Source organism: Protopterus annectens, chromosome 9.part0 (genome assembly GCF_019279795.1).
Source record: "Protopterus annectens isolate FY-2018-M chromosome 9.part0, PAN1.0, whole genome shotgun sequence".
Taxonomy (NCBI): domain Eukaryota; kingdom Metazoa; phylum Chordata; order Ceratodontiformes; family Protopteridae; genus Protopterus; species Protopterus annectens.
In genome coordinates this window covers 1810832426-1810852758 of record NC_056743.1, presented here as the reverse complement: position 1 = coordinate 1810852758, position 20333 = coordinate 1810832426, and the positions used below count along the sequence as shown (strand labels likewise).

Below are 20333 nucleotides of genomic sequence, written 5' to 3'. Positions count from 1 at the left end.
CTCTGCAAATTTGATCATCCAGAGGCCCTTGACTTTGATCCTGACTTCAGAGAAGCAGATATCAAAAAGGAGCTGTCCCAAGACCTGTCCCTGATTGACCTTGCTGGTGACTGGCCACTTGGTAGAGGTGGACTCTCCAATTCTAACATCCTGGATTATATTTGTTATCCAACTGGCTATCCACTGGGTGACATAAGGGTTTATACCTAACCTCCTGAGTTTGGCAAGAATCCCTGAGTGGGGTATTGTATCAAATGCCTTGGCTAGGTCAAGGTAGGCAGTGTGAACATTTTTGCTCTCATCCATTGCTTTGATGACCTTCTCAAAGAAGTCCATCAGGTTGAGTAGGCATGAATTGCCTTTGATGAAACCAAACTGGGTTGGGTTTAGGGTTACCACCTGTCCCACTTTGCGAGGGACAGTCCCTCTTTGGACAGTTGTGTCCTGACCAAAAATATAAAAAATGGCAAATGTCCTGAGATTGTAGGACATAATTATGTCTCATATTTATGTAATACTTGCATAAAATAGTTATTTCTGTATCTAAAATACCTAAATGTTACAAGAAACAGAATAAGCAACTAAACTGCTACAAGAATAACCTTTTATTTAGGCAAAAAAGTGAAGTTCTATCCTTTGTACTGACCATGGGTATGTGTCGGCCTGTAAAATCTGATGTGTGTCCCGAAAATATCCCACTTTGGCCATTTGAAAAGGTGGCAACCCTAGTTGGGTTCAGTGTCTGGAGGTTTCCTATGTCATTATTATCATTTCCTTGATAATTCTTTCCATGGTTTTGTATATGAGGCAAGTGAGACTTATGGGTCCGTAATTTCCGGAGGTCTGTAGGAAGCCCACCTTTGTGCAGAGGGATGATAGTTGCTGTTCTCCATTCATGAGGCATGAAGCCTGTTTGGGGGCTATGATTAAATAGTGATTGCAGTGGGCCTCATTGGTTATGTTTCATTGTATTTAGAATGCAGCCTGGGATACTGTCAGGGCCCAATAATGCAGTTGTCTTGACCTTAGAGGGAGCATTGAGGACCTGTTCCCTAGTAATAGTAGAGGGAGTTATATTTTATGGTATTTCCTGAGAGGAGGCTTGGGGGGGGAGAGGGATAAAGTTAGAGCTGATTTTTTTTTTCCAGCAGGTTTGCTATATCTTCTGGCTTACCAAAAAAAAAGGCAATAAAGCAATCCAAAATTCAAGCCCAGGGTCCAAGAATAAGGCCAGGCAAAAAATAAAAAAAAAATAATAATAATAATAATAATAATTGCTTTAAAGGTTTATTCACTCTGAAACTAAAAAAATCCTTTAAAATGTCGGACTCTGGGCTTGAATTTTGGATATCTTTTGGCTTAGTATAGGTGGCTCCATTCACAATGAGCTCTGAACACCATTGTGTATTCCCTTTGAGGTTTTGGACATAGCTGAAGAATGCCTTGTGGTTGCCCTTGGCTTGAGAGGCCAATTTTACCTCAAATATGCCTTGGCAGACTTTATTTGCCATCTGGGTTGTTTGTTTAGTTTGATGAGAGCTGCTTTATCCTGCTAGGTGTTGCACCTCCTTATTTTTGTCATGATTTTTTCCTTCTATTATTCTATTGGTGTTGTGGTTCCACCAGGGTGGCTTGTTTTTTGAGTTAGTTCTCTACTTATTCCTGGTGAGTATAACTGCCTCTAAGCAACTATTAGCATGCTTTTATAGGGTTTCTGTGAACAGTTCATAGTTTAATAGGTCAGTACTAGGCAGTTGGTCTGCAGACAATTTTAAGACTAGCCAAAAAACTCTATTCAAAATGTCCCAATTCATAGTTTCCCTCTAGCCTCAAGTTCCACTTAGGCAGCACTGGTCTCTGGGTTTGGGGGGGCTTGAAATTTTGTCAGGTCATCACTTAATAGTAGGAAGTTAGCCTTATAGTAGTTACTGAATATTCCAGGGTCTGACCTCACCAGATAGGACATTATTCTAGGAGGTGTGCAGTACTCTCTCATATTAGTGGGGGGCAGATCCAGTATTTTTGCACCCCTGGTCAGCATACTGACAGTCTGGTCCATGGAGGTTTTGTTTACAAAATCCAGGAATCTCTGTGCCTGCACGCTTGGTGTCATATGGGATTCCTAGTTAATACTGTTTTTTTTAATTGCTCATGAATATGGTATTGGGTTGGATAGCGAGTGTTTCCAGTAAGCTTAAATATGTGTTATGGCTTTCCTGGGTCATAGGTGGGGACATATAGTTTGCAAGGAAGTGGTATGGGATTTTGCCTATGGTGATATCAGTGAAGAGAAGCTCAAGTACATTGTCCTGTTTGACCAGCCTTGAAGTATATTTATTTTTTTATGTAAATTACGGCAGCTCTACCTTTAGTCCCTGCCTGTGTAGTCATTGGTCTAAATGTGTGTAAAGAATTATAGCCTTGCACTGTTGAGGTGCTGTCCACAGCTTTAAACCATGTCTCAGTGACTACCCAGATGTCAACATTTTCTAAGGAGAGGAGAACTTGTAGGGAGTGGAGTTGCTTGTTTAGACTCCTAGCACTGAGCAGTAACACCTTTAGATTGTCTTGTTTTTGATTTGTTAAATTGAATCCTGAAATACAGAGACTTCTTCTTCTTCTTTCAGCTTTTCCCAGTTAGGGGTCGCTACAGCAGATCACCTGTCCGCTCGTGATTGTATAGACTTACACATGCTAAGTTCAAAATGCTATTTCTCATAGTATTCCCTTTTCTTCAAGGTATGGTGATCTCAGAGTTGATATACATACGTTTGGGAAGGGGGGGAGTGCAGCCTTCTCCTGTGTTTTTAAGTCTTTTTTTTTTTTTTGGTTTGTCTGCATTCAGTATTTCGAATGTCAAAAATTCAATAGTGAACCGTTTAGCAGTGCCTAAAATGGGCACTATGGGGGAAGACAATGTTTTAGTTAATATTCAGAAGTCTAGGATGCAGACCATCCCTGGCCATGCAGAGTGGTCTGTTGACCTTCTCCTTCCATATTCACAAATATTGCAGCCCCTTAGAATGACATCAGAACACCAAAAGCTAAGCCAGTTATTAAAGTAAGTCATCTTATGTTCATATTGTGGCATCATCCTTGGAGAAGGTAGAACGCTGCTTGATGCTAGATTCATACCAGCCTGAGATACATATTCTGAGAGCTCAATGATGTCTGTCTTCATAGAGTCTAGGAAGGTATGTCTCAGGTCATATTTACCTACGTGGACTAAGACTGAGTCATACCGGTACTTTTGTTCCAATGACCTGAATGCACAAGTAAGTATGGCAGATGCTGGACCCTGATAATCCGCTGTCCATTTCTACTTACTCAGTCTGGTGAGGGGATGTTAGTATGTCCCAAAATGGAGTCACCAATAACTAGAATGTTGGGCTGTGTGATGGCTTTCTTTATGAGTTTTGAGGATTGATGGTCGGCTAACGCTGGGCAGATAAGTTCCCTTCAGGGAAAAAAAACACTTTAATTCTTATGGCAGAACGTGTACTTTTTCTGTAAAATAATAATTTTAAAGCTAGAAAAGGTGGTATTTTTCATGATTTCACTTGACTTTTAATTACTTTTAAAAGAGAGAATCGCTTTTTTATTTTTGTAATAAGGGCTAACTAAATCTTACCCTCTTCACAGACTACATAGTGGCCTGGAATATAGCTTTTCAACAAATTCTCACTCTGCAGGTAGCTTACATACTGTCAGAGTAAAACTGTATTGCCGACAAGCTGCAAAGGACCAGGAAAGCTCTCAAAAATGAAAATTGCATCAGGGGATCTACCACAAATTAATACCACTGTGAGGAACACCTCAAGTAGATCTTTTTGCTTCCAAGCACAACAATCAGTTGGCAAAATTCTGCACTAGGACTCAATGCAAAAAGGCCTGGAAGACAGATCCTTTTTCTTTTTTCCACTATACAGGGTCATTCTGAAGAATCCGAAGGACTCTCTAAAGATCATTGTGGTGACTTCCTTCTGACCCAGGCAACAGTGGTTCTCTCTTCTTTTGGAAATGGCCAGGGGCAATTACCACAAGCTTCCTTACAGACTATCTACTCACACATGACAAGGGATGTTTGCTACATCCTCACCCCAAACACCTGCATCTAACTGTCTGGATAACAGAATCACAATACCTTTAGGAGCCTTTTTTTCTGAGAATGCGCAGCAAGTATTAAATTGAGGTGAGAAAACCTGCTACTATAAAATCATATAGATATTTGTAAAGAGAAGAACCAGCACCCACTCAGAGTTAGTGTTTCTCTGGTTCTACATTATTTATGTGAGTTACAATCCTCTGGCCTGTCTTTACTCCTCTATTGATGTTTATTTGTTGGTCATTTCACCATGTCTGCCAATAGATCCTCCTCTTTCAATGCAATCTCATGTGAAATTGTTTTTTGTAAGGGGTGTTGCCTACCAAGCCTCCTAGGAAACAGATGGCTCCTCCTCTGGATGTAAATTTTGTGCTAGAAAAAAAATAATTCTTGTTCCATTTGGCTGATTTAAGATTCTTAGCATAGGAAACAGTTTTCCTCATTGCTCTGTCCTCTGCAAAAACATTATCTGAGTTGCAAGCTCTTATGGTGAGTCAACTTTATCTCATTTTCCATAAAGATAAGGTTTCCTTAAGAACTTTCACTTATGAATAAAAGGGTATCTGAGTTTACTTTAAGCCTAGCTATCCATCTCTCCGCCTTTTTTCTAGAACGTGAAAATGAGGGAGAAAGGATATTCCTTACCTTGGATGTCCATAGACAACTCAGGCACTATCTTAACAGAATGACATCTTTCAAGAACTCTGATTAGTTGTTTTTTTCTAGTGAAGGTAAGAAAAAAGGACAAACCGATTCAAAGCAGACTATTTCCAGGTAGTTATCTCATGCTGTTATTTTTTTATGCCCAGCACAAAAAGATAATTCTGGCAGGGTCAAGGCTCATTCTACCAGAGCTGTGGCTTTATTTGTTGCTTTTCAGACAGGGTTGGATTCTAGAAGTATTCTAGAAGCAGCAGCTTGGTTCTCTGCACATTCATTTACAAAGCCCTATAATCTAGATTCCTTCTCCTGGTGTAGAACAGGTTTTGCTAGGACCACTCACTAGATGCTCATGGATCCATATCCTTCCTACTGTCACTCAGTCTAAGCTATGGTAATCTAACCATATAGCAAAGCAATGATCCATATGATGAACAAAGTACAGTTATGTAAGTAAATTTACCATAACAGTAGATGTTTGAACAGTAACTGCTGCAATAGCCACTCCCTCCACTCCCCCTTATTTTTTTATGTTTTTGTTGCCAGGGAGAGGACCTTTTGTTTGTGTTTTCCTAGCATTGCCCTTTTCAGGGCTTTAGCCTCCGTCTCTCTATTGACATGAAAGCTCTGAAGAGCTTGGCCTTTAAACTTAACTTTTTAGTCAGCTCAGCTTGAGCAAACTAATAGTTTGACTACATGGAAGGTGCCCTGAAATCTTTGGATGCTGGCTGGTCATTATATATTTAGCAGGATATAACCCATACAACTAAGGCCATACCTCCCAACTGTACCAAATTACTTGGTTTTTACAGAGTTTTGGGGTCCAAATAATGGGGTGCCACGATTCCCGACTGGCACCCCTTACTTTCCGAATTTCCTGGCTTTTTATTTTAAATTTTTTTTCGGCATTTTGAGCTGATGTCATCATGTGCTTGATGACATCAGGTCCATGAAACGGCCTCCCAGCCTGTTGGAGTTGAGCTTTGAGCTCACGTTCATGCATTTACGGCTGCACCAAGCCATGAGGAGTAATGGTGGTAAACAGAACTGGAATGATGGTGGTAATTCCGCCGCAAACGGCAGAGATTATTCGGTAGCAAGCAGGAATCGAAATTGCAGTCGGACTGCAGAGGTATGCTGCATTGACATTTGCTCGCTCTATGGGGAGTGTGTAAGTATTTATTATTATGCTGCATTGATGTTCGCTTGCTGTCTGGGGAGTGTGTGTGTGTGTGTGTGTGTGTGTGTGTGTGTGTGTGTGTGTGTGTGTGTGTGTGTGTGTAAAATGCCCAGGTGAATATACCTAGTGGCTAGAGGTAAAGGTAACAATAGCCTGAAGTTCCTACCCACCACCACTTGTGAAAACTCTCATTTTTTTGTCCTGTTCCTCATAACATCTGTAGTTTTCTCATATTTTTGTTTTGTTCCTCATAACATCTGTGGTTATCTACATTAAATTCACTAAATAATGACAGACAGGCATCTGAATTTCAGACTTCATATTCTTCTGAAAATAAATGGCAGCACAAAACTTTTTGTTTTACAAATTTTCAAAGTTTATAAGATCAGTATTTGAAATGTGTCCCTATTTTTGGGGCTGTATTCCCCAGTTATTGGCTTTGTCCAGTTTTTTTCTGCTAAGAGGTTGAGCGCTATGGTGAGACGTGAGAACTGAATTCACTAAATGATAGCCATTTAAGTTTCAGTCTTCCTATCTTTTAGGAAACTGCTGATTTGTTATAGTTGTATGTTGCTCTGACCGTAGTGCACAGCGTCCTGGGTTCAAGACTTGGCAGCAAAATGCATGGTGGAAACACAACATTTTATTCTAGCAACTTTCCAAAATTATACAAGTAATGTTTAAATTGTGTCCCTGGTTTTTGGGCTTTTGTCCCCCCCCCCATAAATTTTGGCTTTTTCCAGATTTCTTGTGCTGCAAAGTTGAGAGATACAGTTGAGTGTCAAGTGGATTTTACAAGGAGCTGAGAGCTTCAGGGGAAGAGGAGTGTAGTGTTGCTTATGGGGAGTCTGCTTGCATTGTTAATAGCATAACAGGTTAAATACTTGCTTTTGATGGAGAAGGCTGTGGCTTCTACTCCCACAGTATGTAGATGCATTGCTGATACTGTACTGTGTTGTTGTACTTTTAAAAGAGGTGGGTGTAACAAGTCAAGGGTATGGCTACAGATGCAACAGAAGTGAGAAAATGACATGCACAAGGGCATTTGTGCCTCAGTGGAAAGAGCAACAAATATGTTGGAAATGTTCTGAAATAGGCAGTTTTGTCATTATTGGTTCATACATTTTGTTTCATTGCCTACTGGAAATTGGTTCATGCATTTTGTGTCATTGCCTACTGGAAAAAAATGTTCAAACAATAATTTTAAAATGTGCTCTAAGTCTAACAAGTGTGCTGTATTATACAAGAAATATAATTTAATAAAGTCAGAAAGGTGTATCAAAGAACACGTGTATGTTTCTTGTTTTGTGTGCAAGGGGCCTATAATTTGAAAACAGCCCAAAGGTAATCTTTATCCACTACTAGCCAGATGCATTTTCTTTGGATGTCATGTGGGTTTCAATGCTGTTTCAATGAATGTGAGTTTCAACTGCAGAGAAGTTTTAATGCTAAGTCTATTTTCATTGTGAGACAGTATTGCTTTGTTTAGCAGATGTCTATTAGTGTTTGTGCAATGTGCTATAAAATGTAAAAATAAAATCCAAATAATCATTGTAGAAGTAAAGCAGTATGCAGATTATTGTTTATGGTAAATGGGGCAAAATAACCAGGTAATGGGACATTGGAATAGCTGCAGGGGGAGTCTGATACCATATTTTGGTTGTCTATTTTTCAGTTTGCATTAGAAAGTTGGTATTCCACAATTCCACTGGAATGGGCAGGGTTACGTAATTATGTGTGAAAATTTTATGTTAATCAGCATACAGATTTGTACCTATTTTTCATGGGCCTTGTCCAGATTTTTGATGTTTCCAAGTTGAGAGGTATGGCTAAGGCTACTGCAACATTAACTATTTGAATATCTACTGTTATGGTAAGTTTACTTAGGCAACTGTTCTTTAGCTACTCTAGAATACTTCTTCCCCTTAGTAGCTCTCAGAAATGCCCACAATACTTTTGAGTGTACAAAAACCGTACTAAAGATTTTTTGCTTCATCACCTTACCAGACCCTTTCACACATCACTGTATTCTTTCCTCCTTTCTCCAGTGCTCCACATTCTCTACATTTCTATTTAACAACTTTTGCCACACACTGTTATCCCTCAGGCTTTTTCTATTTCTTAACATTCTCTTACTTCACAAATTTCAAGGGCTTACACCCTATACAGATGCCTATTTTGCTGTTCCATACCCAACAGAACTTTTTAAAATTGACCACATTCTATCTTGAATTCTGTTCTGTCCAAAGTAAGATCTCCATTACACTTCCTTCACATCAGTCCTATATTCTTATTTCTTTCATTTTTCTAAGTGAAGTTTCTGTCTAGAATAACGCTATAGATCACCATTCATTTACCTTACTGTCTACCTTTCAAGCTTTTATCCCCTTACCTCTTACACAATGTAGTACTCAGAATGTTGTTCTTCTTATCTTACCCATCCTTTCTCCTAAGTTGTGATAAAAATATACTTAGATGACTCAGCAATATGGGGCATATCCACTGATTATACTTCCTGTCATAACTGTTGGCTTTAAACAAGTATTTGCTTCAGATATGTGTAATTATTTAACAATGTATGTAGTCCTGTTACTTTATATATCCATCTAGGTCTTATTGACTACTGATTTTTGTCAAGATCATTCCGTACAACTATTGTTATTTGTGGGTTAGCTTATACATAACTGCACATCTTTTGGTGTATATAATACTGCTCAGCTATGATATTGTATAACAAAGTTGCTAAAATTGCAGCAAATACCCCTTTCCGAACCCACCACTGTACAGCACCAAACAGCTTAAATTGGTTAGAACTGTCTCATCAATTAACATATACACAGCTTCTTGCCACCTCTAAAATTATCCAGCATCCATTTGCTTGTCCAGCACTAAAAAACACTACATAGCTATGTTCCCAGTCGGTCATTGCAATCCACTGACCAAAAACTCCTGTCTGTCTACAAAACCTAGCCAATCTACTGATTGTCTGTACTTGTACAAGGTTGCTAAGGCCTGGAACTCCTTACCTGTATCCATGACGTCTATATCCTCCCTCCCATCTTTCAAAACCACTCTGAAAGATTTCTTAGCTAGAATCTAACTCTGTTCTTGCTCAAAACCAGGATAAAGTATATCCCTAAATGTGAACAAGTACATTTTCATTCCTTATACCTCTTTACTCTCCCTTCTTCACTTACTTCCTTACTGCTATCAAATTCTCTTCCCTTACTTTTTCTGTAAATATACCATAATACCATAAGCCTGTTTTCCCTCACTACATATTGCAATTCCTGTTTGTATTAGACTAAATTACCTTTAATTTCTCTACAAACTGTCTAAAATGTCTCTAAATATTAAATGATTGTCATATAATTTGTATCAATTCTTAACCAATGATCTGATGTTGTCAATCTTCATCTAATCTTGACTTTTGGGTGTACAGGAACTGATCCAGCCATTAAATAGCTCGCGTCAGCCAAGAAAATCTCTCAAGCTACTAATCTATCCACAATGCCCCTCTCTACATTACCTCAGATCTCATTTGCCACTCTTGCAGAAAGATGCGTCAGCCAACTCCTCTCTCGTAGCTAAGAAAATCTTTATATTTTTGTCCTTTTTTCTCTTGGTTACTAGTATTAATGTTTAGACGCTTTAATTTTCTGGTCTACTCATTTGTATGAGTGTGTTTCTTACTTTCCCTTTACCATTGGTAATTTCTGCTACCATCGTTGGTAGTTCCCATCCCCCCCTCCTTTACCATTAGGTAATCTTTCTACCATTGCTGTTAGTGCTTTCCTTTGTGGTGTGACTATTTGCTGGCCTTTCTCCTCTTTTCCTTTTCCTTCTGCCTCTCCTGGTTTTTATTTAGGGCGATGGCAGAAAAATCCAAAGGTTCCACTACTGGTTTCAAACAGTGTGAAGAGTGAGGTAGGAAAATGCTAAACTCGGATGGCCATGACTGTTGTATTTATTGTTTGGGTGTGCCGCCACTTAAGTACTGACTGTACAATCTGCCAGGGTTTCAGTAACAGAGCCCTGGTAGAATGTAGAAATAAGCTTATTCTCAAGGGGCTTTTTAAAGCACCTTTTGAAGAAGCCTTGTCCAAGGCTGATCATTTTCCTCCGGCCTCTAGTTCCAAAACTTCCCGTTCAGTAATGACATTTCCCTCAGTACCGACTGTAAAAAAGCATAAACATGCATCCACAGGTTCCTCTTAGGAACCGAAATCTAAGGTTCTGAAGCTTTCAGAACAGACTAAATCTTCAGCACTATTACCTTTACTGGTGTCATCGACACCGACCACAACACCCACTCAAACTATGACTCCTACCACTTCTACTTTGCCTATGGGTCCAACACCAGGCATCAATTGTCACTGCTGCCATGTCTGATATCTCCCATGGCCCCGCAGACAGCACCGAAGACTGATATTTCTACTCAGCCCAGGACCAATTATTCCGCCTTCTTGGAATCCACTTTTGGGCAACTTCCTACCCCCTTTCTATAGAGACCCAAGTCTCCTTCTGGATTGTCTGCTCACTCCACCAGAAGTCTCTCAGAAGTTGATAACTAAGGTTGGTGGATCAGATCCTGGCAGCCAGGGGTCTTCCCTCATCTTCTCAGCCCCCTGTCCCTTCTGGTGCAGGTGTTTCTCTCCTACAACCCCTTCTTATTCTCCTCCTCTGACCTCCTCACAGGCTTTAGAGCACTTGACTCTAACTTCACAGGTCCCAATAACTTCGGCACCGACAACCTTTTTGTCTTTGACACTGGGTACCGCTCTGACAACTTTGATGCCTTTGGGACTCATGGGTCCCTGGGACTATGTTTTTGCCATTGGGCCTAGGGGGTGGCCAACATAGGACCCGTCTTTGGTTCTGGTATATCAGGTGGGGTCTCTCGGGGTGGGGTGTGACCCCGGTTCCTAGTTTGTCTGTTTTGGTTCTGGGCTCCCATCTCTCCTCAGGGGGTCTTGCTTTTCAAGCCATGGAAAGAGCCTTGGCCACTGCCTCATCTCAGGTGGACAGCGAGCAAATATGGCCGCAAGACTTACCCGCTAAAGGCATACCCTCTTTCAAGTCCTCTTCAGATGCTGCCATTGTAGAGCCACCTTGGAAGAGATTGTGTAAGAGGAAACACCTTGATTCTCCTGAAGAATCCGCCATGGAGGACACAGATTTTGATGAGGGGGAGGATTCTCCACAGTCTCCCCTGGAATTTATCTCCTTTGGAGACACTTTTGGGATTCTAAAACAGATGGGTGATTGGAAGCTCAAAGACCCTTCCTCTGAAGTATTCGTATATTTGCAGGCCATTGGTGCTCGCTCGTCTACCTCCTGGGTGACCATGCCCCCTGATGACCTAATTACATTGATCGCTCAGCAGGCTTGGAAGGCTCCTGACTCTGTAGAACCTGTCCCCCAGAAACCTGACAAAATACTTTCTGCTCCTGAGGACCATCCACATTGGGCAAAGGGCTTAGTAGTTGATGCCATGGTGGTAGCAGCTGTCACCAAGAAAAAACTAGCTGAGAAAAGTTCTTCTGTACATCCCACTAACCAAGAGTCCAGGGCAATGGACAGATTTGGGAAGCTCGTCTATGCATCATCGACCTTCTCCATCAAGTCCTTGAACATTCTGACACACTTTACTAGACTTCAGAGGGATCTGGTCAAGGACCTGTCAGATACCCTGGCGAGAGCAGTGGTTGACATGGTTCAAGAAAAGGTGGCCTCCCAGTTAGCTACCCTGGAGTCTATTTCAAATTCATCCTTGAGGCTTATTGTGCATGCAGCCGAAGGGGGGACCAGGTCAGCAGGTTCAGGTGCTGCTATTCAACGACATGCTTGGATGTGCCTGTGCAAGTTTGCGGAACCATTCAGGTCTTCCTTCATCAATGCTTCCTTTGACAGATCCTCCTTGTTTCGGCCCAAAGTTAAGGAAACTCTGTCCAGGTGTGAAAAGGATGGAAATACTCTGCTGTGTGCTCAACAAGCCTACTCCAGGAATCAAAGGAGTGGCAAAATGTGGTTTAAGAAGTGGTACAGGCTCCCCTCGGGGTAATATTCTCCTTGCACCCAATCGCCTGGTGACACATAACTACTGATGGCTGGGTGCTAAGGATTATTGCCAGAGGTTATTCAATCCCCTTCACCCTTTACCTGACAACCCGAACAAGTCTCCCTAATGTTCCATCCAGTCAGAGGGATCAAACAGCATTAGAGGTACAAAAGCTGCTAGAAGCAAGAGTCATACAAGAACTCACACCAGACCAATTAGGATTCTGATTTTGCTCAAGATTCTTTTTAGTTTCAAAGAAAACGGGACTGTAGACCAAATTTGGATCTCAGCATTCTAAACAAATGTGTCCAACAGTCAAAATTCTGGATGGTCACGGTTCAGTCAGTACTTCCTTTCTTAGAGGAAAACAATTGGATGTGCTCTATTAACTTTCGAAATGCATATTACCACATAAAGATGGACAAATGCTCAAGAAAGTTTCTCTGCTTCTGGCTAGGAGCCAGGCATTACCAATTCAGAGTGCTGTCCTTTCATCTTACACAGCCCCCAGGGTGTTCACCAAATGCATGGCAGCGATCATAGCACATTTTCAGCGGCACAGATTCTGGGTGTTTCCTTACCTAGACAACTGGCTCCTCACTGCTTCCCCCAGTCATCTACTTCTGTGAACAATGGATTTCATTCTGGAGCTATCTCAACAGTTGGGCATCAAGGTCAATCTTGCGAAGTCTCAATTAACCTCTTCTCAGGATACGGAATTCATCAGACCTCTTCTCAACACTGTCTCTCGTGTGGCATGCCTTCCCCTTCACAGGTTGCAGAAAATACAATTGCAGGTTCACTCTATTCTTCATTCAAGCAAAATACCAGGTCAGCAAATTCTGCAAACATTGGGCTCCATGGCAGCAGCGATCACGTTAGTCCCACTAGCAAGCTTCACATGAGACTTCTTCATTGGCTGCTTGAGAACCAATGGTCTATTCTAACCCACCCCATGAATCACCTAGTTTTTATATCCAGCCGATACAAAAATGACCTATTTTGGTGGATGCAGTCCAAGGAGATTCTTCTAGGTCATTCCTTTGTCCTCCCTCAGCCCAAGACTATAGTGACCACTGATGCTTCCCAGATGGGGAGAGGGGGGATTATCTGGGGAAGACAGTCCGAGGCACTTGGTCCCCCTCTGAGACAAATCTGCATATCAGTGTTCTGGAGCTCAGGGCAGTGCTTATAGCATTGTAAGTATTTCAGTCTGCCTTACCTCAAGGGACGATAGCTATTCAATCAGACAACATGTCTGTAGTCTGGTGCATCAACAAACAAAGGGGGAACCAAGTCCTACTTGCTATGACAGTGGGCCATAAATTCCAACCGCTTTCTGATAACAACACACATCCCGGGAAGTTCAAACATGATTGCGGACAAACTGAGCAGATGCATCCTCATACCTCATGAGTGGTCTCTAAACTCCAGAGTGGCAAAGAAGATCTTTCTTTGCTGGGGCCAGCCTTGCTACAACATTTTTGCTTCACCCCTGAACAACAAGTGCAGAAGATACTTTGCCCTAATTCTCCTTCAGTGGGAGTCCCCTAAAAATGCTATTCTCCTTGATTGGCCCCCAAGTCTCCTTTAAGCCTTTCCCCCATTCCGTCTGATCCCTCTTTTCCTCAGGAAAGCAGCTCAGTTGAGAAGCAAAGTAATCCTCATTGCACCTTACTGGCTTTGACAAATATGCTTTCCCTTCCTTTCATCTCATCTACTTCACCGCCTGTGGATTCTGGACCCAGTTCCAGACCTTCTGTCCCATCCTCATGGACTATTGTACCCCAATCTACAGACCCTCAAGGTGACTGGTTAGTTTCTCCAATTCCATTAGTCGCCAGGCATAATGACATTCCATCTCCTATATGACATTTTGTTGGCATCCCATAAACCATCCGCCAGGAATCTGTACCCTAGTAAATGGAAGAGATTTTCTAACTGGGCTTGAGATAATGGTCTGGATCCTTTTCAGCACTAGTAAAAAAAGTTCTAGAGTTTCTAGCTACCATCTCTGGTAAAGGAGCTTCTGGTTCTACTATTAAGGTTATCTTAGCAGCTATTTCAAATTTCCATAACTCTTTCAGTGATCAGCCCTTAATCTCCCACAGGCTTTGTATGGTTTTTCTTAAGAGCACTATTCGTTTAAAGCCCCCATTCAAGGATCCTCTTCCACTATAGGACTTGACTGTTGTATTGCAGTCTCTTAATATTTCCTCCATTAGAACCTTTCTTGGAAAACGTTGCTTCTTATAGCTATCACCTCGGTGAGATGAGTCTCCGAATTACAGGCTCCATGTTCTAAAGCCCGTTATCTAGTTTTCTATAAAGACAGAGTATCACTGAGAACAAATCCATCCTTTCTTCCTAAAGTGATTTTAGAGACCAATATAAATCAATCTGTAGACTTGTCTGTTTTCTTCTCAAAATTTTCTATAAAGGCGAATACTGTTTTGCACCTTCTGGACGTGCACAGGCAGTTAAATTTTTATCTGGACAGAACTAAGCAATTTCGACAATAGAAACAATTATTTATATCTTTTGCAAGTACAACCTTGGGCAAACTTGTTTCTAAGGTTACTGTATCAAGATGGTTAAGGAATTGCATTTTCTTTATTTACACGAAAAAGAATCTAAGACTCCCTATGCCGGTAAAGGCACATTCTACCAGATCTATGGTGACTTCAGCTGTTTTTCATTATAAAGCATCCATGTCAGAAATTTGTGTGGCTGCAAAATGGGCTACTCCACATACCTTTATTACACATTACAAATTGGATATGGTCTCCAGGGGAAGATCATCCTTTGGTTCTATGGTTCTCAGGAATGTTCTTCCATAGGGCCACCCAGGATTTAAGGTAGCTGGGGACTCTGTCCCACAAGTCAAGAATAGATGAAGATTAACAACATCAGATAAAAAAGTTATGACTTACCATAATGTTCCATCTGTGTTGTCTGTCTTCATCTGTTGTTGTGTCCCACCTCACCTGCCCCCTCCTATAGAGTTCTGGTGGAGCGACATACTGTCGTGGGTTTCTTTGTTAGGCTACACCTTGGACAGGGCTTCTGGCTTGAGTTAGGGTATCTTCTTCTGTAAGCCTGCAAACTCAATCTGAGGTAATGTAGAGAGACGCATTGTGGGTAGGCTAGTAGCTCAAGAGATTTTTTTGACTGTTGCGAGCTATTTAACAGCCGGATTGGTTCTGTGGATCAGAACCGTACATGCACAAGTCAAGAATAGATGAAGATTGACAACATAGATGGAACGTTATGGTAAGTCATAACTTCTATTCTTTATGTTACGTCTAATTTGTTAGAATTATTTAAACTGCAGATGTTTTTTGTTTTGTTTTTGAAGATTGTAAAATTATTGTTCTTAAAATGTTTTGCAATAAATTTGAGGCTTTTCTCCACGGGCCTCCACTGAAAATGGGCTTCTACCCAGTCTGACTTTCCTGATAATCAAATGTCAAATAAATAAATGAAATGATAAATACATTTTTGCCTGTGGCCTATGTAATGATGAAAAGGGTCATTGGACTATCTCACTTATCTCCTTATCTAATATTAAATAAATAAATGGAAAACTGTACATTTTAGATCAGTATTGTACACAAAGTTTTTAAAGTACTCTATTTTGTCTTATTACCCTAAACATAGGTTGACTGCATATATCGCCAAGATATTTGCCATGGCATACAGTATCATTGGTAATCAACAGAGTGAAGTCTGTGGGTCTGTGAAGTGGTTAATCCTTAACACACAAAAGCCAGATGGGGTCTTTGTGGAGAATGCCCCTGTATACACAAGAGCAATGCAGGTATGTACAAATTACTAATTAAACTACAGCAATTCTATTTATGCATATGCTTCAAGAGTTGTAGTTCAGTTTGTCCATTTTCATAATTTTCAACTTCATTAAGAACTCCTCCTTCTGACTCTCATGTCTCACAGCAAGAGGTTCCCCAGTTCAATTCTTGGCTGTGATGCCTTCTGTGCTGAGTCTGCATGTCCTCCTTGTGCTTTTATGGGTTTTCTCTGGGTGCTTCTGTTTCCTCCCACATTCCAAAGACATGCAAAAGGTGGATTCGACACTAAATTGGCCATAGGAATGATTGTGTGTGAGTGTTTGGTGTGTAAGAACTACCGCAGCAGGACTAGCTATCTGGCAGTGTAAACATTAGCTCTAGATGATTGTCACTGTTGAAATGACACCCCAACCCCATGTGCAAAAATGGGAAAAAAGGGTTGTGGATGAATGAATATGCACACTATGGTCACAATACTAGTTTAACAGTAGCGAATACTGCATGCTGTATTCTTATTCATTTTAACATTTTTAAAATAAAAACAAGTCCACACACTTGTAGAGAGTCTGTTCCAAGCATGATTTAATGTAGAAAAGAGGGCAAACACACTGTTAGCATAAGCTATTACCACAGGCAGGTAGTTAAATATTTGAATAGCACAGTAATGACCATTACTATATCCCTAATAATGATATGCAGAAACCTTGGTTTCTGATCTTTAACTAGTTGGGTTTTCTACACTGAAGCATTATTTTAATCACCCGTAATACTTAGAAGTACACTGTGTCTGTAACTTTATGAATTTACAGTGTAAACATCTAATGCACAACTATTGACTCTTTGTAACTGTAGATATCAGAGCTGTGTTTCTGTAATGTCAAAATGCTGAGAAACATTGTTAATATTTGTGACGGCCGTGACCTGGCCCAGCAATCAAGGAGCCTCAATCCTTACCACTAACACCAGGGTGGGCATCTCATATAAGAGGAAAGGATAACATATACACAAAGTAAAGTACAATTTTCCCTTAAGTACACACAAAGATCACAGTCAGTCTGGGGCTGGTTGCACCCTTGCTCCCCAGGTCCCCAATAAGACTCCCCACTGGCACAGCTATAGGGTCCAGATCTCAGCCTAGCTGATAAGCTAACCTCCAGTAGCCTCTCTGTCCCACCAGTGCTTCTTGTCCCTGCCCAGGTAGCTGACACACCACACATACTTTGAGATATGTAGTTATACAACTTCACAGACACTCCTGGGAAAGGCTGACACAGATTCTCCAGCTGTGCCCCTTTACCCAGACTATAAGGTAGTAATTACTGCCACCACCAGCTAATACTTATCAGCTACCCAAAGGCCCTTAAAAGGGTGTCCAATTATTACTGTGCAGTTGGTAGGTGTGACTAAGCAACCAAGGCTTATTGGAAGGGCTTATTACAGGATCACTTATAAGCATGCAATATACTCTAGAGCTTACTTATCTCTACACAAACCAGCCACAGGTAAAAGGTTTTTAAAATATTTAATAATAAATACAAAAAACATAATATGATACTACTACACCACAGCGCTACTCAAGAGTTCAGAGATCACACACAAACTTAAAACAATACAGTAGGAAAGTTCTGATATAACAGAAAACACTTGTGTAATCTTTATACTCCTAGCTATTTCTACAAAAAAACATACTTCTAAGATACTACTTACATAAAGAGAGCATAAGGCAGTGCTAACAGTTGGATATCAATATCAAAATGCTTACAGTCTCTCTCTGAACAATAGTTTTTTAAACTCACTAACAAACCTCTCTGCTGGGCCCTCCCATATTACATCATTTTGACACTTAGGTTTTCCCAGTATACACATTACATCATTTTGACACTTAGTCTGGGGTTCCCAGACCAAAAGGCTACATTATTTAACAATATAACACCTGCTCAGGAAACTGCAACAATAAAAGACATTTCACATGTACACTCTAGTAATTATTCCTTACGTTAAGACAATAGAAAGAATGTGTTCAGTTAGCCTCTTTGGCACCACTATTTAGATCAAAGGATATACAAGACATAATTTTGACTTCAAAGAACATTTGAAATGCTTGGCTTAGTTTTCCTTACAGCAAATGGCAATGTTGCTACAATCTTGAAGTTCACATTTTACAGTGTTTTCTTTCATTTAAGAAACAAAGCTATATTTTACATTTATATTTACAAATGCCACAATTATGTATCAAATTCTATTTGACTAGGCTGGCAGCCTTCACCCCTTCTCTACCCCAATCTTCACAATATGTACATACACACACACACACACACACACACACACACACACACACACACACACACACACACACACGTGCACACACACACACACACACACACACACACACACACACATACATGCAGTCACATATGCACACAAATATAGTTATATGAAAAAACAGACAAAACACACACACACAAAAATAATTTCTTTAAAGATGAGGAAGAACTGCTTACAACATCAAAGGTCCATCATATTGATCACGGTTACATAGAATCTATACCATGTAGCTTAGGTTATTGCAGCAGTGATAATTTGATAATCTACTGATGTAATGTGATCCTATCTTGCCTACATTCTGTACAGATGGGTTCGGAGCCGATCCTCGGCTCCGACTCGGCACGCTATACAATAGAACGAAGTCTCTTATTGGCTGAGTTACCTCATATCCCAAGATGCACCACTACTGCTTCCCCAGATCTCGTTTGCCGCTTCTACAGCATAGACGTGATCTCGGACTTGGCTGAGCTAAGTGCCTCTTAGTGATTATTTTTCTGTCAGAATTTTCGCTAAACTTACCCAAAAGCTGTTTTAACAGCTACTTATTGTTGTGTGACTGAGTATTTTTGAATTTTTGTGGTGAAATTGTTTTTTCTTCGAGGATCCCGTTTAAGTTAGAGGGGCCTTGCCTACATACTTAGTTAGAGCTGTTTAACAGCTACTCATTGTGGAATTGTGTAGTTAAAATTTTTTTTCTGTGGTAAATTGTATTTTTTCTTGGTGGTAAGTGATCCCGTTTAACTTAGAGGGACCTTGCCCTAGTCTACGGGTTATTTTTCTCTTAGAAGTCAGTGTTGAAGTAGATAGCCATGTCGAAGGAACATAGGCCATCAGGATTTAAAAAATGTTCGAAATGCAATTATAAAATGTCCATTACAGACGATCATTCTTTATGTGTATACTGTTTGGGGCCGAAGCACCTTCAGGAATCCTGTAGCGTTTGCCATGCTTTTTCCTCTCGCGTGCTCCAAGAGAGGAAAAATAAGTTGATTTTGAAAGGGCTTATTACCCCTTCCTTTGAGGAAGCCCTATCTTCTTCTTCTTCCCCGTCGAGGAAGAAAAAATCTTCGGCTATGACCAGCCCGTCGGATCCGGCAGCAAAAAAGTCAAGGCAGGCTTCTCCGTCGGCTCCACGGACTTCGGAGCCGAGGGTGGAACGGTCTGCCTCGATGTCTCCAGCCTCGACTCCTCTGGCTTTGGAGCCGAGAGCTCGGGCATCGAGAGGCGAGTCATCTCCATCGGCTCCACTGCCTTCGGAGCTGATGAAGGTTGCCCGCTCAGACTCTTCCCCTTCGGTGCCGAAATCCACATCGGCTCCGAGGGAAATTGCTGTGGTGCTGGAATCTCCCTCGGCACCGATACTTCTCGAAACCATTCGGAGCCGGTCCCCCAGTCTTTCAATACCGGCGGAGAAGTCGACTCGGACCCGCTCGGTCTCTTCTCGGTCGTCGAGGATGTCCGATTCGGATGTATTCAGGGTGCTTCAAAGGCTTTTTCAGTCTCCAGTCTTTCAAAAGTTGGTCTTGGCTCCAGCCCAGTCGGCTCCGGAGCCAGTTTCCCACCCTGCCTTCTTGGTTCCTCCTCCAACAGCTTCGGCACCATTGGAGTCGGTGTTGGTGGAGCCGGTGGAGGTTGTCGGGTCGGTTTCGACCCTAACTCCAACCCCACCCTTCGGTCGGTTGATGCAGCGGACCTCCTCTGTCGGCCCCGGGGGGGACGCTTCGGGACCAATCCTTTCGGTTCCGAGCCTCCCTCTCGGTGCATCAGCGGCAGGAGTTCCGACTGCTGCTGTGGCCTTGGGGGTTGAACCTTCCCAGGACTCTGGGGTTCCCTCCTTCAAGGCCATGAGGAGTGCCTTGGCCAAGTCCTCTCTGGCCACTTCTACCATCTCACCACCACCTTCCCTTGGCACGGAGACTGGTTCCTTTGCAATCCCCCTGTTTCATGACAGCGGAGCCCTGGGGCCTGAGGTTACCCCCATTGGGGGTTCCCTTCTTCCTGGAGGTCCCTCCAAAACGTCTTTGGAGTAACCCCCGAGGAAGAGACAGTGCAAGAGGAAGCACGTCGACTCCCCTGATGAGCCTCTCACCTCGGATACCAACCTCGATGATGCGGAAGGGTCCCCCAAGTCGTCCTCGGATGATGTATCCTTTGCGGACATCTTGGAAATCCTTAAGCAACGAGGAGACTAGC

General features: G+C 41.7%; 1 protein-coding gene across 1 annotated transcript in view; it reads left to right on the top strand.

Moving 5' to 3' along the window:
• LOC122812280 (venom factor-like) overlaps positions 1–20333 on the top strand; it is a 2973268-nt gene that overhangs the window by 2501681 nt on the left and 451254 nt on the right. The window contains exon 26 of the mRNA XM_044084681.1: positions 15667–15826. Within this exon, the coding sequence (XP_043940616.1) occupies positions 15667–15826 (160 nt within the window). The remainder of the gene's footprint in view (positions 1–15666; positions 15827–20333) is intronic.